Here is a 22,973-nt window from a genome sequence, read left to right as displayed (position 1 = left end):
TGTATCCCCAGAGAGGTCACAGCTATTGTAGGACTGATCCCCACCAGTTTATATCATCTCTAAATGAATAAAATAGACTCACATCAGTGACTTAGCTTGACTCATTCATTTAGACTCTCCTTTGGATGGAGAAACACAGTGATTATTTCCCAGAATCATTTCACCTATCAGGGGTTTTATCATCCCAGGCTAGAGCCAAGTGTAGCTGTGATTCCAGGCACATAAGAAGAGCTGGTGAAATGCTGGTTCTCTTCTTTAATGTTTGAGTTCTTCTCAGACAAAGTAGGTTTCTTTACTTATGAATCTGACATTTACCTAGTTTGAAATAAGACTCAGAAGAAAATATGGTTACAAATACTTTTTTTGGTGGTTGTTATAACACACAACAAAAGGCCTAATCTATTTAGCTACCCCAATCTTTATAAGGACCGGGTGTCATTTTATAGAATCTCCTTAGACTGCTGGCTCACCAAGTTGGCAGTGTTTTGTTTAATGCCTGGTCTCACCAAAGCCTTTGTAATGGGTTGGACTTTCTCACCCAGCCAACCAGATGGAAGAGTTTGCTGTGGAGTTCAAGATCATCAACCCCAAGGCTATCACAATGGGGCAACTGTATGGCTGCTTTGATGCTGTGAGCCATGAGTGGACAGATGGTGTCCTGGCCAATGCTTTCCGGGAACAAGCGTCTTCCATAACTGATGACCGCAAATGGATTATATTTGATGGACCAGTAGATGCTGTTTGGATTGAAAATATGAACACTGTCCTGGATGACAATAAAAAGGTAGCTACCAAGCCTATCACTTATTTGTGGGTGGATTAAAAATTAACTCATGAATAATCAAAACTTTACAAAGTCATGGACTTGTTACCTAGCATAAATGTCCCTCACAAAAAAAATCATTGTTAGTTCACTAATTATGATTCAATTTGTACTTACAGTTAGTAAGATTTGAGAATAAAATTATAAGTAGAAAGGATTGGGGATGTAGCTCAGTAACAGGGCACTTACCTCATAAGGCCAAGGTTCTGTCTCCAGCACCACAAAGAAACAGAAGGTATGAAAATTTTAGGCAGAGTCATAGAGTCTAATAAATAAGTCAAGCTAAGTCACTGGTGTGAGTCTATTTTATTTATTTAGAGATGATATAAACTGGTGGGGCATCAGTCCTACAATAGCTGTGACCTCTCTGGGGACACATACAGTGGCATGGGCCAAGGAATACACAGAATTTTTTAACCACAAAATTGGATGAACCACGGGTATCTGGCATTCAGTCTCCCCTGAGTGACTAAGGGCTCTGGTTTTGTCCTAGGATTAAAATGCCTTACTTGAGTCTGTGTTGCCAAGTGGCAGGTTGTGTCATGAGTGGATGTTCTGAGGCTCACATGTCCATCTTCACTGCCTGCCTCAGGGATGTGCCCGTCAAACAAGACGACCTCTAGTGGTCTCTCACTCCATCCCGAGAGGGATTTAAGGAGTAAATCTCCTCATTCCAGCTGTGGGCTAGTCATTGTGGGAGGTTCAAAATCAACAGTTTCTCAGAAACTTGAGCGATCAAACTAGGCAGAAGATATGCCCGTGAAGATAAGCAACTCAATTCTATGTGAAGTTAGGCCTAGTGGCACTGACCCACGATCCCAGCTACTCAGGAGAATTGAGACAGGGATCTGCTTGGACTGAAGAGATCTCTCAAAGCTAGGATGGGCAACATATAGTGAGATCTTTCTCAAAGTAGAATGTGAAATAATAACAACAACAACAACAACAATTTTGTGGTAATACAAAGAAAGATCAAATTTCTTCATAAGCATTAATAATGCCTCAATATTACCCCAGGTTGCAATTCACTGTGAGGCCAGATACTCTTTCTCTAAAATGACAAGTTTTTCTGCCATGACAGCAGTCCTCAAGCCTTTTGCTCTGTCTCTCTCTCTAGAACACTTTTATCAAGCTACACTTTGCCTATCACCTTCCTCCTTTTGGCAGAAAGTAGACCCAAGGAAGATGGAAATTACTGTCTGCTTTATCCTGTGCACTCAGAATGACGCCTGACACATAGTGGGTGCTTAACACATATGTGTAGGTTCCACTGAGTTCATTTTGTCCCCACTGTGACCCTTCATTTGTAGATGGAATTTTAGCTTGCTCCCCATCCCTGTACTTTCAGCTATAGTTAATGGGTGGAGAATCTAATCTTGTTCTCCCCCAAACCTTACACTTACAGCTGTGCTTAATGAGTGGAGAGATCATTCAGATGAGCTCCAAGATGAGTCTAATCTTTGAGCCAGCAGATCTGGAGCAGGCCTCCCCCGCCACCGTGAGCAGGTGAGCTGATGTGTTTGGTATGCCTGTGTTCATATGGGTGCACATGCTTGAACATGAAGGGAAAAATAAAACAAAGTAAAACTAAACAGGAAGAGGAAGAGGAGAAAGAGGAAGAGGAAGTGGGGGAAGGACAGGGAGGAGAAGAATGAGGAGGAAGAGAGAAAAAGGAAGGAAGAGGAGGAAAAGAAAAAAGAGAAGGAAAAGAAAGAAAGAAAGAGAGAAAGAGAGAAAGAAGGAAGGAAAGAAAAAGAAAGAAAGGAAGGAAGGAAAGGAAGAAAGAAAGAAAGAAAGAAAGAGAGAGAGAGAGAGAGAGAGAGAGAGAGAGAGAAAGGAAGGAAGGAAGGAAGGGAGAAAGAAAGAAAGAAAGAAAGAAAGAAAGAAAGAAAGAAAGAAAGAAAGAAAGAAAGAGAGAGAGAGAGAGAGAGGAAGGAAGGAAGGAAGGAAGGAAGGAAGGGAGAAAAAAAGAAAGAAAGAAAGAAAGAAAGAAAGAAAGAAAGAAGAGAAAGGAAGAGAGAGAAAGGAAAGAAAGAAGAAAGGAAAGAAAGAAGAAAGAGAGAATAGAAAGAGAGAAAGAAGCAGCTTACAAGGAAGGGGCTGGATTGGAGCCCCTCGTTGATGGCAAGAACTTGTTCCCCTACCAGATGACCTGAGTTCAGTTCCCAACCTGCATGTCAGGAAACTTACAACTGCCTATATCCAGGGGACACAATACACTCTTCTGGCCTCTTTGGCCTCCTACATACATGTAGCATACCACACACACACATACACACAATTTACATAATTAAAAATAAAAGTAAACTTTAAACAAAGGGAGAGGAGGAGGAAGGAGGAACTATTTTAGCTTACAGTCTGTAGGCTTTCAGTCTGTCAGGGCTAAAAGGAAAGGTGGGGCAGTTCTTATCATAATAGAAATGTGTGGTTGGGGGTTGTTCACTTATATGGTGGGAGTAGAGTAGGGCAGGGACCAAGGGTGGGGCTATAGCCTTCCAAGGCCCTCCTCTCCTTAGTGACCTATATCCTTCAGATAGCACCACCAGCTGGGCAACAACATTCAAAATATGATGCTATAGGGAATTCTCAGATTTAAACTGCATGTACATATGTGTATATGCACACACATATTTGCACTTTATGAGCATATAGAATGCTTATGACTAATAAGGAAAGAAGTCAAGATTCATGGCACTATTCTCTACATGGAAAGGGTGATTAAGCACTTGGTTAACCTAGGGAAATAAGATAAGAAGGGTCATATAGCTGGATAAAGTCTATTGTCAAAATCCATAAAGCCTAGAATATTACATGGCCATGCTGGTGCCAACAAATGACAGCCAGTGTTAGTAATGAGCAAGCACACACAAAACCCAATTGTTTATGCCTCCAGGTGTGGGATGATCTACATGGAGGCCCACCAGCTGGGCTGGAAGCCCTTGAAGGACTCATACATGGATACTTTGCCCCGCTGTCTCACTAAGGAGCACACAGAACTGGTAAGACTCTGGGACATCCCTTTCATCACATGACTCCCATCCTTAATTCCCTTCCCCTTCCACGGACCTAGCAGACCCACCTCTACCTTCATCATCCTTCTATCTTCCCCAACAGTCTCATTATGTTGTCCTAGGATGCCTGATATTTTTAACTTTCTTCTTCATGTAGTGGGGATGACATGGTATAATCTATCTCTTCTTGTTCCACCCTCCCCCGTGGAGAATACCAGAGCCAAGGACAGTTCTTGATGGTGACCATGGTGTTACCTTTTACTCTACCATCCCACTAGCAGAAATATGTATAGCTGCAGTTCTAGAGACAACCCCTTAAAAGAAACATGCTCCTCTGTGCTGTCACCCCACAAATGGTGTGACAAATGAGAATCACATTTCCCTTCCTCCCATCCTAAGAAAGGAGAGTCGGAAAGATAGTTCTTTTGGTAAAATGCTTGCTGTTAAGCTTGGGGACCTGAGTTCAATCCCTAGAACCATGTTAAAAAAATAATGAACAGTGGATACCATGACATACAACTATAATCCCAGTGCCAGAGACAAGGAGAAAGGAGAATTTCTGGGGTTTGCCAGCTAGCCTTTCTAGCCAAACTGGTGAGCTGTGCTCAGGGAGAGACCCTGTCTTTTTTTTTAAAGAGAGAGAGAGAGAGAGAGAGAGAGAGAGAGAGAGAGAGAGAGAGAAGAGAAGAGAAGGAATGAGAGAATGAATATGACTAAAGAAGACATTCAGATTGACCTCTGGCCTCCACATGCCCAAACACTATGACATGTATCTGCATATACGTACCCATACCATACACATATAAATTAACAAATCAGTATACCAGAAGTAGGAAAGCTCAGGCTACATAGGTAGCTGACTACACTGTCAGGCCAGGGAATCCAGGAGGGAGATCCCGTATTTACAGTGCCTCTTGTCTTTCTTTGTTGAAGTCCTTAGGAGTCGCCTGTAAAAGAAGCCAAGGGTTGGATTTTGTCCCACTATGGAATACTCTGAAGGATTATATAGGACAGACAATCCCATGTCTGCCCCCATTCAAATCCATATATAATATATATGACCACATGCATTTATATAACTAACACACACACACACACACACACACACACACACACACACTGGCAGCTACCAAGACCTCATACCCATCAAGTCCCTGTGGACTCTATCATGGCCTCAGACCCCTTATTGGAGCCTGTGATCCACTGTTGTCTAGCCTTGCCTGTCTCTGCTGCCTATTGGCTCCCTCTCTAGCCCAATCTCATTCCTGGACCATCATTTCCTGTTTCAATTCCTAAAAACCTCAAAGTACCTGTGCCTTTTATTTCCCATTTAGATATCTTGCCTAAGTCAGACCTTTGTCATTGGGTCCCATAATCTCCTTGCTGGGCAGTGTGGCTCAAGCACTTGCAGTCTCCTGGGTCCAACTCCCACTGCCACAGGAGGGAAACATTGTTTCCTCTTCCAAGAAGCCTTCCATGACTTATTTTAGGCCCTTCCTGTTATTCACCACTTAATGCTTTTGTTTCCTGATGATACTTTCTGTAGCCTGTAACATACTTGGTTCTTTGCTCATTGTCTGTCTCTCCTCCTCCTAGCAGGAGTTGAGTCTGTCTTCTCTACTATTCATCCCAAGCATATTGGCCACAATGCAACCAGTAAATACCCAATAAATATTTGTTCACTAAACGAATACAGATGCCCTTCCATTTACAATGGAAACTCACTGCACATTGAAAATAGCATAAGTTTAAAAATGCATTTAGTCTATCTAAAGTACCAAATCCCATGGGTTAGCATCACAGCACACCATAAAGAATTCTCTTCTTGCCCTGGTGGTTGGTTATGTGACAGTCGGGGAGCCACCACTCACTGCTGTAGCCCTGCATCCTGAGAGGGCATCACAAGGCTAACCCAGGAAAGGATCAAAGCATGTAAATTTTGAAACAGCACTCAAAGGCAGCCAACAATTGCACCGGCCTCTCCAGCCATTGAGGTGGGTCAAGCTCTTTGTCTCCACGGTCTCACAAAGCTTTCTCCTCTCAGGTTGAGGACATGTTCACGTGGCTTGTGCAGCCCTGTCTGGACTTTAGTCGGCTCCATTGCAAATTTGTGGTGCAAACATCTCCCATCCACCTTGCCTTCTCAATGATGCGGCTGTACTCCTCCCTGCTGGGTAAGTGACCCATGATTCTTAGTCTACACTGGGTTTGTCTTGGCTCATGATTTCACTCTCATTCCTCTTTCCTTCCTCTTGAGTTACTGTGGGACCTGATGTCTATCCAAAGCAAGAGTGCTTTGCAGGTGGAGGTTATGGAGAGAACCATGTGTTTTGTCTCATGTTGGTTTGTGATTGCACAAAGTTTACCGCATCCTTCCTTCTCCCACCTAACGTTCCTCGTCCACACAGAGGATTCTCGAGCCTCTCCTCCACACAGAGATTTAGATGACACATTTGGATGTTCCTCTGAAAATCTACTTGGAAAAATAGATAAGTTTTCATTTATTAAGAAAGTTATGGGGGCTGCGGAGATAGCTTACTCAATGCTAACTCAAAAAATGCTCACCACAATAGCATGGAGTTTGACTCCCAGAAACTACATAAAAAGATCAGGTGTGGTGGTACATGTTTGTTATCCCAGCACAGATGGATCCCTTGGGTCTCACTGGCCAGTCAGACTAGCAAAGTCAGCACCTTCAAGGACTATGAGAGACCCTACCTTAAAAACAAGGTGGAGCACCCTTGGCGGGCCGCAGACAGCCGGCCACCGTCCGGACCAGAGGACAGGTGTCTGCCTGGCTTGGGAGGCGGCCTCAGCCTCCGGGACTCCACGGGACTTAGGAAATTAGTCTGAACAGGTTAGAGGGTGCGCCAGAGAACCGGACAGCTTCTGGGACAGGCAGAAGCACAGAGCCGCTGAGGCAGCACCCTTGGCGGGCCGCAGACAGCCGACCACCGTCCGGACCAGAGGACAGGTGTCCGCTTGGCTTGGGAGGTGGCCTCAGCCTCAGCAGCAGCGGTCGCCATCTTGGTTCCAGGACTCCCTGGAACTTAGGAATTTAGTCTGCACAGGTGAGAGTCTGCACCACAGAAGCTGACAGCTTCTGGGAACTGCCAAAGCAACACAGCTTCTGAGAGAGGCCCTGTTTTGGGCCTTCTTCTTCGACCAGGAGGAGGTCCAAAAACAAGATATCTGCGCACCTTCCCTGTAAGAGAGCTTGCCAGCAGAGAGTAAACTCAGAGGAGAGAATCTGTCTCCCAGGTCTGCTGAGAGACGGTAACAGAATCACCAGAAGAACAATCTCTAAACAGAGTCAACTATAACTACTAACTCCAGAGATTACCAGATGGCGAAAGGTAAATGTAGGAATCCTACTAACAGGAACCAAGACCACTCACCATCATCAGAACCCAGCACTCCCACTTCGCCCAGTCCAGGGCACCCCAACACACCCGAAAACCTAGACCTAGATTTAAAAGCATATCTCATGATGATGGTAGAGGACATCAAGAAGGACTTTAATAAATCACTTAAAGAAATACAGGAGAACACTGCTAAAGAGTTACAAGTCCTTAAAGAAAAACAGGAAAACACAATCAAACAGGTAGAAGTCCTTACAGAAAAAGAGGAAAAAACATACAAACAGGTGATGGAAATGAATAAAACCATACTAGACCTAAAAAGGGAAGTAGACACAATAAAGAAAACTCAAAGTGAGGCAACACTGGAGATAGAAACCCTAGGAAAGAAATCTGGAACCATAGATTTGAGCATCAGCAACAGAATACAAGAGATGGAAGAGAGAATCTCAGGTGCAGAAGATTCCATAGAGAACATCGGCACAACAATCAAAGAAAATGGAAAATGCAAAAAGATCCTAACTCAAAATATCCAGGAAATCCAGGACACAATGAGAAGACCAAACCTACGGATAATAGGAGTGGATGAGAATGAAGAATTTCAACTCAAAGGACCAGCAAACATCTTCAACAAAATTATTGAAGAAAACTTCCCAAATATAAAGAAAGAGATACCTATAAACATACAAGAAGCCTACAGAACTCCAAATAGACTGGACCAGAAAAGAAATTCCTCCCTACACATAATAATCAGAACAACAAATGCACTAAATAAAGATAGAATACTAAAAGCAGTAAGGGAAAAAGGTCAAGTAACATACAAAGGCAAGCCTATCAGAATTACACCAGATTTTTCACCAGAGACTATGAAAGCCAGAAGAGCCTGGACAGATGTTATACAGACACTAAGAGAACACAAATTCCAGCCCAGGCTACTATACCCAGCCAAACTCTCAATTACCATAGATGGAGAAACCAAAGTATTCCACGACAAAACCAAATTCACACATTATCTCTCCACGAATCCAGCCCTTCAAAGGTTAATAACAGAAAAAAACCAATACAAGAACGGGAACAATGCCCTAGAAAAAACAAGAAGGTAATCCCTCAACAAACCTAAAAGAAGACAGCCACAAGAACAGAATGCCAACTTTAACAACAAAAATAACAGGAAGCAACAATTACTTTTCCTTAATATCTCTTAACATCAATGGTCTCAACTCCCCAATAAAAAGACATAGACTAACAAATTGGCTACACAAACAAGACCCAACATTTTGCTGTTTACAGGAGACACATCTCAGAGAAAAAGATAGACACTACCTCAGAATAAAAGGCTGGAAAACAATTTTCCAAGCAAATGGTATGAAGAAACAAGCTGGAGTAGCCATCCTAATATCTGATAAGATTGACTTCCAACCCAAAGTCATCAAAAAAGACAAGGAGGGGCACTTCCTTCTCATCAAAGGTAAAATCCTCCAAGAGGAACTCTCAATTCTGAATATCTATGCTCCAAATACAAGGGCAGCCACATTCATAAAGAAACTTTAGTAAAGCTCAAAGCACACATTGCACCTCACACAATATTAGTGGGAGACTTCAACACACCACTTTCACCAATGGACAGATCATGGAAACAGAAACTAAACAGGGACACACTGAAACTAACAGAAGTGATGAAACAAATGGATCTGACAGATATCTACAGAACATTTTATCCTAAAACAAAAGGATATACCTTCTTCTCAGCACCTCATGGTACCTTCTCCAAAATTGACCACATAATAGGTCACAAAACAGGCCTCAACAGATTCAAAAATATTGAAATTGTCCCATGTATCCTATCAGATCACCATGCACTAAGGCTGATCTTCAATAACAAAAAAAATAACAGAAAGCCAACACTCACGTGGAAACTGAACAACACTCTTCTCAATGATACCTTGGTCAAGGAAGGAATAAAGAAAGAAATTAAAGACTTTTTAGAGTTTAATGAAAATGAAGCCACAACGTACCCAAACCTTTGGGACACAATGAAAGCATTTCTAAGAGGGAAACTCATAGCTCTGAGTGCCTCCAAGAAGAAACGGGAGAGAGCACATACTAGCAGCTTGACAACACATCTAAAAGCTCTAGAAAAAAAGGAAGCAAATTCACCCAAGAGGAGTAGACGGCAGGAAATAATCAAACTCAGGGGTGAAATCAACCAAGTGGAAACAAGAAGAACTATTCAAAGAATTAACCAAACGAGGAGTTGGTTCTTTGAGAAAATCAACAAGATAGATAAACCCTTAGCTAGACTCACTAGAGGGCACAGAGACAAAATCCTAATTAACAAAATCAGAACTGAAAAGGGAGACATAACAACAGATCCTGAAGAAATCCAAAACACCATCAGATCCTTCTACAAAAGGCTATACTCAACAAAACTGGAAAACCTGGACGAAATGGACAAATTTCTGGACGGATACCAGGTACCAAAGTTGAATCAGGATCAAGTTGACCTTCTAAACAGTCCCATATCCCCTAAAGAAATAGAAGCAGTTATAAATAGTCTCCCAGCCAAAAAAAAAAGCCCAGGACCAGACGGGTTTAGTGCAGAGTTCTATCAGACCTTCAAAGAAGATCTAATTCCAGTTCTGCACAAACTTTTTCACAAGATAGAAGTAGAAGGTACTCTACCCAACTCATTTTATGAAGCCACTATTACTCTGATACCTAAACCACAGAAATATCCAACAAAGATAGAGAACTTCAGACCAATTTCTCTTATGAATATCGATGCAAAAATCCTCAATAAAATTCTCTCGAACCGAATCCAAGAACACATTAAAGCAATCATCCATCCTGACCAAGTAGGTTTTATTCCAGGGATGCAGGGATGGTTTAATATACGAAAATCCATCAATGTAATCCATTATATAAACAAACTCAAAGACAAAAACCACATGATCATCTCGTTAGATGCAGAAAAAGCATTTGACAAGATCCAACACCCATTTATGATAAAAGTCTTGGAAAGATCAGGAATTCAAGGCCCATACCTAAACATGATAAAAGCAATCTACAGCAAACCAGGAGCCAACATCAAAGTAAATGGAGAGAAGCTGGAAGCAATCCCACTAAAATCAGGGACTAGACAAGGCTGTCCACTTTCTCCCTACCTTTTCAACATAGTACTTGAAGTATTAGCCAGAGCAATTCGACAACAAAAGGAGATCAAGGGGATACAAATTGGAAAGGATGAAGTCAAAATATCACTTTTTGCAGATGATATGATAGTATATATAAGTGACCCTAAAAATTCCACCAGAGAACTCATAAACCTGATAAACAGCTTCGGTGAAGTAGCTGGATATAAAATTAACTCAAACAAGTCAATGGCCTTTCTCTACACAAAGAATAAACAGGCTGAGAAAGAAATTTTGGAAACAACACCCTTCTCAATAGTCACAAATAATATAAAATATCTCGGTGTGACTCTAACTAAGGAAGTAAAAGATCTGTATGATAAAAACTTCAAGTCTCTGAAGAAAGAAATTAAAGAAGATCTCAGAAGATGAAAAGATCTCCCATGCTCATGGATTGGCAGGATCAACATTGTAAAAATGGCTATCTTGCCAAAAGCAATCTACAGATTCAATGCAATCCCCATCAAAATTCCAACTCAATTCTTCAACGAATTAGAAGGAGAAATTTGCAAATTCATCTGGAATAACAAAAAACCTAGGATAGCAAAAACTCTTCTCAAGGATAAAAGAACCTCTAGTGGAATCACCATGCCTGACCTAAAGCTTTACTACAGAGCAATTGTGGTAAAAACTGCATGGTACTGGTATAGAGACAGACAAGTAGACCAATGGAATAGAATTGAAGACCCAGAAATGAACCCACACACCTATGGTCACTTGATCTTCGACAAGGGAGCTAAAACCATCCAGTGGAAGAAAGACAGCATTTTCAACAATTGGTGCTGGCACAACTGGTTGTTATCATGTAGAAGAATGCGAATTGATCCATACTTATCTCCTTGTACTAAGGTCAAATCTAAATGGATCAAAGAACTTCACATAAAACCAGAGACACTGAAACTTATAGAAGAGAAAGTGGGGAAAAGCCTTGCAGATATGGGCACAGGGGAAAAATTCCTGAACAGAACAGCAATGGCTTGTGCTGTAAGATCGAGAATTGACAAATGGGACCTAATGAAACTCCAAAGTTTCTGCAAGGCAAAAGACACCGTCAATAAGACAAAGAGACCACCAACAGATTGGGAAAGGATCTTTACCTATCCTAAATCAGATAGGGGACTAATATCCAACATATATAAAGAACTCAAGAAGGTGGACTTCAGAAAATCAAATAACCCCATTAAAAAATGGGGCTCAGAACTGAACAAAGAATTCTCACCTGAGGAATACCGAATGGCAGAGAAGCACCTGAAAAAATGTTCAACATCCTTAATCATCAGGGAAATGCAAATCAAAACAACCCTGAGATTCCACCTCACACCAGTCAGAATGGCTAAGATCAAAAATTCAGGTGACAGCAGATGCTGGCGAGGATGTGGAGAAGGAGGAACACTCCTCCATTGTTGGTGGGATTGCAGGCTTGTACAACCACTCTGGAAATCCGTCTGGCGGTTCCTCAGAAAATTGGACATAGTACTACCGGAGGATCCAGCAATACCTCTCCTGGGCATATATCCAGAAGATGCCCCAACTGGTAAGAAGGACACATGCTCCACTATGTTCATAGCAGCCTTATTTATAATAGCCAGAAGCTGGAAAGAACCCAGATGCCCCTCAACAGAGGAATGGATACAGAAAATGTGGTACATCTACACAATGGAGTACTACTCAGCTATTAAAAAGAATGAATTTATGAAATTCCTAGGCAAATGGATGGACCTGGAGGGCATCATCCTGAGTGAGGTAACACATTCACAAAGGAACTCACACAATATGTACTCACTGATAAGTGGATATTAGCCCAAAACCTAGGATACCCAAGATATAAGATACAATTTCCTAAACACATGAAACTCAAGAAAAATGAAGACTGAAGTGTGGACACTATGCCCCTCCTTAGAAGTGGGAACAAAACACCCTTGGAAGGAGTTACAGAGACAAAGTTTGGAGCTGAGATGAAAGGATGGACCATGTAGAGACTGCCATATCCAGGGATCCACCCCATAATCAGCATCCAAACGCTGACACCATTGCATACACTAGCAAGATTTTATCGAAAGGACCCAGATGTAGCTGTCTCTTGTGAGACTATGCCGGGGCCTAGCAAACACAGAAGTGGATGCTCACAGTCAGCTAATGGATGGATCACAGGGCTCCCAATGGAGGAGCTAGAGAAAGTACCCAAGGAGCTAAAGGGATCTGCAACCCTATAGGTGGATCAACATTATGAACTAACCAGTACCCCGGAGCTCTTGACTCTAGCTGCATATATATCAAAAGATGGCCTAGTCGGCCATCACTGCAAAGAGAGGCCCATTGGACACGCAAACTTTATATGCCCCAGAACAGGGGAACGCCAGGGCCAAAAAGGGGGAGTGGGCGGGTAGGGGAGTGGGGGTGGGTGGGTATGGGGGACTTTTGGTATAGCATTGGAAATGTAAATGAGCTAAATACCTAATAAAAAATGGAAAGAAAAAAAAATGAAAAAAAAAAAAAACAATGTGAATGGCACCTAAGGAACAACACCCAAGGTTAACCTCTAGTCTCCATGCACAAGCACACACACACACACACACACACACACACACACACACAGAGAGAGAGAGAGAGAGAGAGAGAGAGAGAACTTACATTATAAATATACAAATTTACAACACACAAATACATTAGAAGAGAACTAATATCAATTTTAAAACCAGAAAACTTCTTCAGGAGACAAAGGTTCTGTGACAAACGTACCTCTGAGGTATGATCATACATCTCTGTAACTGCTTTCACATACATCAAATTTCACTAACATCTACTGCAAATGACCAAAGACGTGTGCATCTGGGGAACTCTTACTGGATGCCACTTCTTTTTCAAGATAACAGCTCAAACTCTGATGAATCTTCTTCACGACTTCCGGTACCTAAACGTGTTTTTCTCAGCTTATTTTCCCCCAAATCATTGTAAGTATAAACTAAAAATGTAACATAGTTAACAGTGGGGTGGGGACTTTATACATACTGCTTTATTTTCGTAAATTAAACTCCAGGTACTCAGGAGATGGCTCAGTGGATAAAGTGTATGCTGTGTAAATATGAAGACCTGAGTTCAAATCCCCAGAAACCCTTAAAGCCAGGCATATATCACTTGTCTGCAATCCCAGTGCTCTTGCACCAAGATGAGAGGCAGAGACAGGAGAATGTAGGGATGCTTATGGGCTTGATAGATTAATGTACACAGGGGTGAGTAACAAGAACCCCATTTCAAGGTAGTAAGGTGGGTACTGAGATTGTCCCTGATCACCACATGGCCCTTTGGCACATGTACTGACACACATGAAGATGACCATATACAGACATTGTTAGGAGCAGGTGTGGCGGCAGTCCTAAAGGCGCCAGGGACTGCAGCTAAGTCATATGACTTGCACCTGACTTCCTCATATAAGACACAAACATCTTGAGTGCTGCGCAGGTGTACCAGGATACAGATGAATCCAATTTGGTGGAGATTTGCCCCTGCTGCCCTGATTAGCTGAAGCTGCGTGCCTGGTGAGGTGGCGTGGCCTGCTGTGCGTGGATGGGAACTGAGAGTATAAAAGAGTGAGAGGCCCAGGGTTCGGGGGAGATATAAAAACAAGGGAGATATATAAACAAGGGAGATATAAAAACAAGGGAGATATAAACAAGGGAGATATATGGAGAAAGAAGAAACAGGACTGAATAAATGTGTGCAGAAGGATCCTGTAGCAGCGTCGTTCTTCCTGGCCAGTTGAGCGCGCGCAACAAGACATCACACATTGATTAAAAAAAAAACCCTTAAGTTCAGAACTCTCTTTAGAAAGAAACCAATTGTATTCAGTGTTGTATATCTGCATTTCCTATGCAAATGCTTCATATTTTCTCAAGTTCTGTCTATTGTCCTTATATAGTTTCCCCAAGTGAAGAAGCACTAGTATAAGAAACAGGCTCATTGCCTCCAGCTCCACGTGGCCTCATCCCCTGCTTTCCCAAGCGTGCCGTTGTGAAACCTCCTGGAAACACTCCCTACTAAAAACTAGAGCCTGAACTTCAATGTGCCTGCAGCTCACACCAAAGCTGTAACTTTCTGTTCTGCGAAATGCAAGCACGAGGTAGCTGTGCCCATCAAGGCCTTAAGATGAGGAACTGTGAATGCTGCTTTAGTGTGAAATCGTTTTACATTTATAGAAGACTTGCAAGAAGGGCATGGGGGAGGGGCGTATCTAGACCCCTCCCCTAGCTTCATATTTTAACTCCATGTTAACATCGACCAAGAGATCATTGTCAGAGTAAGCAAAGTCATGGGTGCCACGCTGCCAGATAGGTTGACACCACATTGCGTTTAATTGCTGTATTCCCATCGTTTGCTCCAACCTGTGACATTTTGTCTTTTCTTCTTTTTAACAATCTTGCCTCTTGATACTAGCCAGTTATTTTCTCATAATTTAATTGATGTTCTGTATTTTGAATTAAGGACATGGAAAATGAAATGTGATCTATACACACACACACCCCTGGTGTGTATAAATATATGTATATACATACAAACATATATCTGTGTATACACACACTTACCCTACTAGAATTTTGGCTAGAGCTGGCTTTGAATTCATGATCATCCTGCCTGATCCTCTTCAGTGCTGGAATTATCGACATATAATTCTATCCTATACCTCCAAACAATCTTGGAAAAGGGCAAAGCCAGAAAATTTACTGAACCTGATTTTAATGCTTATTATAAAGCTATTGTCATTCAAAAGTATTGTACTAGCACAAAGACTAATATGGCCAGCAGAGAAATAAAAAGCACAGAAACAAAGCCTCCTATAAACGGCTAAATTATTTTTTACTTACATGTGTTAAGACCATCCATGGGGAAGAACAATGTTTTCAATAAATATTACCAGGTAAACTAGATAGTCACTGCAAAAGAGTCAAGTTGGCTAGGCTGATGGCTTAATGGTTAAGAGTGTTTGCTGTTCTTGTGGAGGACCCAAGTTCAGGGTCTAGCACCCATGTTAAGTAGCTCACAACTGCTTGTAATTCCTGCTCCAGAAAACCCAAAGCCCTCTTCTGACTTCTCTGGGCGCCTGCACTCATATGCACGTACCCACACTCATACACAAATATACAAATAATTTTAAAATAAATCTAAAAAAAAGAAAAAGGATTTGAAGCCAGGAGTCCTAATGTCTGCACTCAGAGGCAGAGATAAGCAGATCTCTGCAAGTTCAAAGCCAGCCTGGTTTCCATTTTGAGTTCTAAGACAGGCAGGGCTATGTAGGAAGTTGAATCATTACCTAATATTTAAAAATGTATTGACTCAAAATGGAAGCAAGATTTAAACAGAAAGAAAAATCATTGTGAATTTTTAAGAGGAAAAAACAATCTCTTAGCTTTTAACTTGGCAGCAAATTCTTGGATGTAGTGCCAAAGACATGGACCAAAGATAAAAAGAATAGACACACTGTATGTCATTAAAATTTAAAATCTATCTACAATGGGAGGTCAGTCTGTCTAACAGTGAAAGGTAAACCCACACAGAACCAAAGATGTTTGCAAATTTTGGGACTGATAAAGAATTAATATCAGATGGAGATATAGCCTTCAATCTCAGCACTTAGAAGCAGAGGCAGTTCAATTTCTGTGAGTTCAAGGCCAGCCTGACCTACATATGAAGTTTTAGACCAACTGTGGATACATGATAAAACCCTGACTCAAAAATTTAAAAAAGGATTAGCAACAAAGACTGGAGAGATAGCTCAGTCATGTCAGACACACAAGGAGACCAGAGTATTCAAACTTCAGAAATGATGTGGAAAATTGAGGTGTGGTGACATAGACTTGTAACTTCAGAAAGGCAGAGATACTGGATATGAAGGATTTACTGAGTGGCCAGCCCAGACTCGTCTGCAAGCCGCAAATCAATAAGAGACTTTGTCTCAAAAAAAAAAAAGGGTATCACCTGAGGAAGGACAACCGTGGTTGGCCTCAGTCGTGTGTGTGCACAAACATCAGCACTCATAAGTGCACTCACAGCTACAGGAACACACACACATACACAGCTACAGGAACACACACATACACATACACAGCTACAGGAACGCACACACATACACAGCTACAGGAACGCACACACACCCACATACATAGTATTACTCTGGAGGATATAGAAAGAAGCATTACTGAAAACCACAAACATTCATTTGGCACAAAAATACAAATAATACAAACATGGGTAAAGGTCTTGAATGAACAGTTCTCCAAGAAGCTACAAATGGGCAGGAATTACACAAAAAATGCTAATCACCGGGTACATGGAAATCAAATCCATAATGATGGTTATATCTTTTCACACAATAAATAAATAAATAACGAGCCGGGTGTGGTGGCACACGCCTTTAATCCCAGCATTCAGGAGGCAGAGGTAGGCGGATTTCTGAGTTCGAAGCCAGCCTGATCTACAAAGTGAGTTCCATACAGAGAAACCCTGTCTCGAAAAACAAAAACAAACAAACAAACAAACAAAAAACAAACAAACAAAAAACGATCAACCCTCCCAAAAAGGTGAAAGAAAGAAAGAAAGAAAGAAAGAAAGAAAGAAAGAAAGAAAGAAGGAAAGAAAGAAAGAAAAAAAGAAAGGAAGGAAGGAAGGAAGGAAGGAAGGAAGGAAGGAAGGAAGAAGAAAGAAAGTGTCTGAAACCCTTGTGGACTTATAGACCGTTGCTGTAAATATGGAGTGAGCAGTTTGTCTAGCAAAATATTTTGGTGGTTTCTTTGAAAAAGGAGCAATAGACTTCCCATATATGATCAATAACCTGGTTTCTCTGTATATACTCAAAATAGCTGAATACAGGGGCTTAAACAGATACTTATATGTCCATACATACACAGTAAGGTTGTTTCCTAACCCAAACATCCACCAACAGATGAAGGGGTAAACAAAATGGTATAATCACACAGTAAAACATATTCTGTTTTTTTTTTAAAGGAAATATTGGGGGAGGGGTCAAGAGAAGAATCAACAGTTAAAAGCTTGTTTCTCTTGCAGAGGACCTAAATTCATGTTCCAGTACCCACATGGCAGCTCACAACAATCTATATCTTCAGTTACAACTCCTTCCTCTGACCTCTGAGGGTGCCAGACATATATAGTGCACATACATACAAGCAGGAAAAACCATCCATATGTATAAAATAGAATTCAAAGTATTATAATTAATAAAAATAAATAGATATGGAATTGACAAGCACAAAATTGGTGAAGCAAAAAGATACTATCTATGCTAATGAAATAAAAACATCCATATGTATAAAATAGAATTCAAAGTATTATAATTAATAAAAATAAATAGATATGGAATTGACAAGCACAAAATTAGTGAAGCAAGAAGATACTATCTATGCTAATGAAATAAATTAATCACAAAGTAACAGAGTTCTAGAATGTGCTTTGGAGTCACACATTTGGAGATAGAAAATATGGTGCTAGCCATGTCAGGAGTGGAGGACAAGCTATTGTTAGTGGTACCAAGCTCCAGTTCTGGATAAAGGAGCACTGGTTATGAATAGTAATGATGGCTGCCCGTGTGAATGTGCTCAAACCCACTGAAGTAGGCACACTCTAAATGTGTTTAACTACAATAAAAAAAATATATGTGGGCTAGGGAGATAGATAGCTCAATCTATAAGGTGTTTGCCATACAAGTATAAGGACCTGAGGTCAGATCTCCAGCACCCAGGTAAAAGCTAAGCATGATAGCTATTGCCTATAATTCCAGTACTTAGGAGGTGGAGACAGAGGATCTCTGGCACTCACTGGCCAGCTAATCTAGCCAAATTAACAAGATCCAGGTTCAATAAGAATCCCAATCTCAAAAAAGAAAGGTGGAGAGCATTTGAGGGACACCCAGTATCCAACTCTGACCTCCACCTATATCCTCAGACATGTAACACACACGAACCTGTCTATAGACACACACACCCATAAGAACTTGTAGTCACTGTGTGTGGATACATGTATATGATAAAGGGAATGTGTATGGAATGGATTCTCAGCCATATCAGTCACCTTCCAGGTCCTTCATAGGCAGACCCAGCATTCATCTCTTGCATGCCCAACACTTTTCTCAACCCAAGCTTCACTTTCTTTCACTTTCAGATGAAATCCGGGACATCCAGGAGGAGGAAATGGAGATATATGAAGGTCTGTCAAGCCAGCAGATCTTCCTCTGGCTGCAAGGCCTGTTTCTTTTCTCCTTGGTGTGGACTTTGGCGGGTACCATCAATGCTGAGAGCAGAAAGAAATTTGATGTATTTTTCCGCAACCTGATCATGGGCATGGATGATCGTAACCCAAGGCCCAAGAGTGTGAAACTCACCAAAAACAACATCTTCCCAGAAAGAGGTACTTATGCCCTGTCATGTGAGTTTAAGTCATGTGCCCCAAACCCAACTGAATGTGTGGGACATGTAAGGTCTTAACAAAAACTAAGGGAGTATGAGGATCACTTCTTCAGAGCTGAACCCCCACCCCACCCTGTGTAAGACATAAATAGCCCTAAAATAGGTCTTTGGAACATTTAACTATGTTTTAAATATAAAACCACAATGATAGTTTATTTTGGGAGGTGTTTGGGATGTTATTTTATTTTTGTAAAATTTTTTCATCATTTCACCTCCCAGTGAAAATAAGAAATTCCTCTGCTACTGTTCTTCTTCATGGCTTCTCATCTTGTTCTGTATGTTTACGTGCTTCATGTTTGGTGTCTATGGCATTAGTGCTTCCTTTTAACTTTGTCCTTATAATGTCATATGTTGAAGTATTTCCAATTTTGCTATATTATCTTTGAACTAACCACAAATATTCTTTGATGTGAGTGTTTAATAAAGGAGTGGTGGTTGCTTAAGATTAACGTGACTCAGGGTTAGAAAGACGGCTCTGTGGGCAAAGTGCTGTGCTAGAATGGGGGCCTGGCTTTGAATTCCTAGCACCCCTGAAAAAGCCAGATGTGATGACTTGGCTTGGTACCCCAGAACTGAGGGGGACAGTCAGGTAGATCCAGTCTAGACAGGCAGCAAATTCCAATTCAGTTGAGAGACCCTGTCTCAAAAAAATTATATGGTGAGAGACTAAGCAAGACACCTGACAGTGACCTCTGACATATGTACACAGACAAAAACATTAAAAATACATAATATATATACATACATATACATACATAAATGCATAAGCATACTGAGAGTTTTATTGGCATTGTTACCTAATAATTCTTTTCTATATGTAGCTTTGACTTACCTTCCTATTGCATTTTAATCTTTTATCACACCTTTGTCATTTCCCCAAGTAGATCCTACAAATTCTAAAAGTTATAACTATTTCTTTTTGATACAGTATGAATGGTATTATGCTTGGATTTTAAGTTTATGTGATCATTTCTTTTTAAAAATATTATTTATTTATTACTATTTATGCAAGTACACTGTAGCTGTCTTCAGACACACCAGAGTGTATCAGGTCCCATTACAGATGGTTGTGAGCTACCTTGTGGTTGCTGGGAGGTGAACTCAGGACCTCTGGAAGAGCAGTCAGTGCTCTTAACTGCTGAGCCATCTCCCAGCCTACATGATCATTTCTGATAGGCAGTAAAGAAGCTGACTCTGTACCTGAAAACCATGATGTACTACTAATAAGTTCCAGAAAGATTTTCTATAGAGTCTCTTCCATGTCATCCTTTTATGTCATAGGGCTTTTTCTTCCTCCATAATTTTTATCTCCTTATCTCATTCCATTATCAAGTCTTCCTAGTATGACTCTGAACAGGTATGATGAAAGAGGATCTTAGAATCCTAGGAGGAAAACTCCAACCTAAGAGGAAGATATCTAGTCCTTGCCCTTAAGTGTGATGGCATCTGTGATTGTTTTGAGCATGTCTCATCTATTCCTAATTTGCTGACATGTTTTTTTATGAGTATGTGTCTCAGTTACTTTTTATGCTGCTGTGATGAAACACCATGACCAAAACCAACTTTGGGGATGAGTTTATTTGGTTTACATGTCCTGAATCACAGTCCATAGAGGGAAAGCAAGGTAGGAGGAACTCAAGCAGGGCAGGGACCCGGAGGCAGGAGCTGATACAGAGGCCATGGAGGAATAATGCTTACTTGTCTGTGTCTTATGGCTCATTCGGCCTGATTTTTTATACAACCAGAACCATCTGCCCAGGATGGCAACACCCACAATGAGCTGGGCCCTCCTCATCAGCTACTAATTAAGAAAATGCTCTACAGCCTGATCTTATGGAGGCATTTTCTCAGTTGAGTCTTTCTCCTCTCTGAATATTGTATTTCATGAGGAAAGAAGCAGGGCACAATCATAATCTGAAACAAGCAAAACCAAATTCCAACTGTAAACGCTCAATGTCTGGGGTTCACTCCAGATTTTCTGGGTTCCTCCAAAGTAGTTGGCCACTTCTTTGCCTACACTCTGCAGCATACACAGCTCGTCTGCTAGGCTTGAGCCAGCTCTACTCTATGGTTGCTGCTATTCTTGGAAGTCTTTCCATAGTACTGGGACCTTTTACAACAACTGGGCTGCACTTTAGCCAGTAGCCTCTTCTGGACCCTCTTCATGGTATGGAGCCTCAAACGCTCTCTAATAAACCCTTTATGCCAAAAATGAATATCATCTAAAAGAGTCTTGCACACTACCAAGTTAAGCTGCCAGCACAAGTTACTATCTAGGCAACCCCTAGAATACATTGACCCTGAACAAACACTTCCCAGATTTCACCTCAGTGGCGCAGGGGTCTTCTTAATCACCACTAATTTCTCAGCTCCAGTCAGCCAGCATCAATTGTCCCAACAAAGCAGAGGTTTTACCTCAGTGGTTCTGCTCTCTTACCACAACTGATTTTTCAGCCTCAGCTGACCAGACACCAGAGATTTTCTCTTCAAAATAGCAATGGCCCTGAGAGAGATTTTAAACTTTCCAAGTCAGGCCTCCATCTTTGCACTTCTATCAGCATTGTCTTCTAAGCTCCTACAGAACAGCCCACTGAGTGCTCAAACTAGTCAATGGATTTTTCTAGCCCAAAGTTCCAAATTCCTTCCACAATCCTCCCCAAAATAACTTGGTCAGGTCTGTAGAAGCAATACTCCATTCTCCTGATACCAATTTCTGTCTCAATTACTTTCCTACTGCTGTGATGAAACATAATGGCCAAAAGCAATTTAAAGGAGGAAGAGTTTATTTCACTCAGACTTCCATCTAACAGGAAGCTGATGCAGAGGCCATGGAGGAGTGCTGCTTACTGGCTTGCTCCTCATAGCTTGCTCAGCTGGCTTTCCTATAAAACCCAGGACCACCTTTGCTCCCACCTAAGACCTCCCTTATCATTCACTAATTAAGAAAATGTCCCACAGGCTTGCCTACAGCCCAATGTTATGGAGGTATTTTCTCAGTTAGTGTTCTTTTCTCTCACATGACTCTAGTTTGTGTCAAGTTGACATAAAAGCTAGCTAGCACATAGATGTTGGATTTTAAAAGTATTTATGAAAATCATATGACATGGTTTTTCTTCTTTTCATGTTAATAACATACATTATAGAAAATTTCCAAATGATGAGCCAGCTTTACATATGTGTAGTCAATCCTATTTCATTAATTTGCTAACATTTTGTGAGGAAATTAATTTATATGTGGATGAAAAACAGTTATATTTCATAACATTTCTGGTTTAGGCATTTGGATAATGCTGACCTCATAGAATGGGGTGTGTCTTCTAGAAGAGATGATGGACATTTGGCAGCATCCCTAGTTTCCCTAAAATGTACTTACATTGTTGATTTTTAGCTATTTGTCTCTTCCTGATACATACAATCATTGCTAAAATTCTCCTCCATGAGTTACTTTCACTGCATCCCACAGGTATTGAAAGGCATTTTAATTTGAATTTAGGTCATAATATTTTAAAATTTCTCTTGATAGCCTTTTCCTCTATGTATGTGATGTGTGTGTTCATATATGCACATGTCTGTTGGTCCATGTGTAGATGGAGTCCCATAGCTAATGTTGGTTGTCTTGTTCAACCCTTCTCTGCCTTCTTCACTGAGGCAGAGTCTCACTTGAACCCAGAGTTTAACAATATAGCTAGTCTGTCTGGCAAGTTTGCTGTGGGGATCCCACTTCCAACTTCTAAGTGCTGAAATTATAGACAGACTAATGTCTTAGGGTTTTATTCCCATGAAGAGACACCATGACCAAGGCAACTCTTATAAAGGAATACACTTACTTGAGGCTGTCTTATAGTTTCAGAGGTTCAGCTTATTATCAGCATAGCAGCAATCATGACAATGTCCAAGAAGATATGGTGCTGGAAAAGAAACTGAGAGTTATAGACTTTGCTTTGCAGGCAGCAGAAGAGGTCTGTATGTTCTACTGGGCGTAGCTTGAGCATATATGACATCAAGCCTGCCTCCACAGTGACATTATTTCTCCAACGAAGCATATTTCCTAATTTAGTGCTACTCCTTATGGTCCAAGTACTCAAACTCTTTAGTCTATGGGGGCCATTCTTATTCAA

General features: G+C 41.1%; 1 protein-coding gene across 1 annotated transcript in view; it reads left to right on the top strand.

Annotated features, from left to right (window-relative positions):
• Nucleotides 1-22,973, top strand: part of Dnah3 (dynein, axonemal, heavy chain 3) — a 173,966-nt gene that overhangs the window by 83,642 nt on the left and 67,351 nt on the right. The window contains exons 36-40 of the mRNA NM_001370806.1: nucleotides 543-784; nucleotides 2,229-2,329; nucleotides 3,717-3,822; nucleotides 5,879-6,008; nucleotides 18,551-18,796. Coding sequence (NP_001357735.1) covers nucleotides 543-784; nucleotides 2,229-2,329; nucleotides 3,717-3,822; nucleotides 5,879-6,008; nucleotides 18,551-18,796 — 825 coding nt within the window. The remainder of the gene's footprint in view (nucleotides 1-542; nucleotides 785-2,228; nucleotides 2,330-3,716; nucleotides 3,823-5,878; nucleotides 6,009-18,550; nucleotides 18,797-22,973) is intronic.

The sequence above is a fragment of the Mus musculus genome, chromosome 7 (assembly GCF_000001635.26).
Source record: "Mus musculus strain C57BL/6J chromosome 7, GRCm38.p6 C57BL/6J".
Classification (NCBI taxonomy): domain Eukaryota; kingdom Metazoa; phylum Chordata; class Mammalia; order Rodentia; family Muridae; genus Mus; species Mus musculus.
Note: the sequence above shows the minus strand (reverse complement) of the source record. Positions and strands in the feature narration are given on the sequence as shown.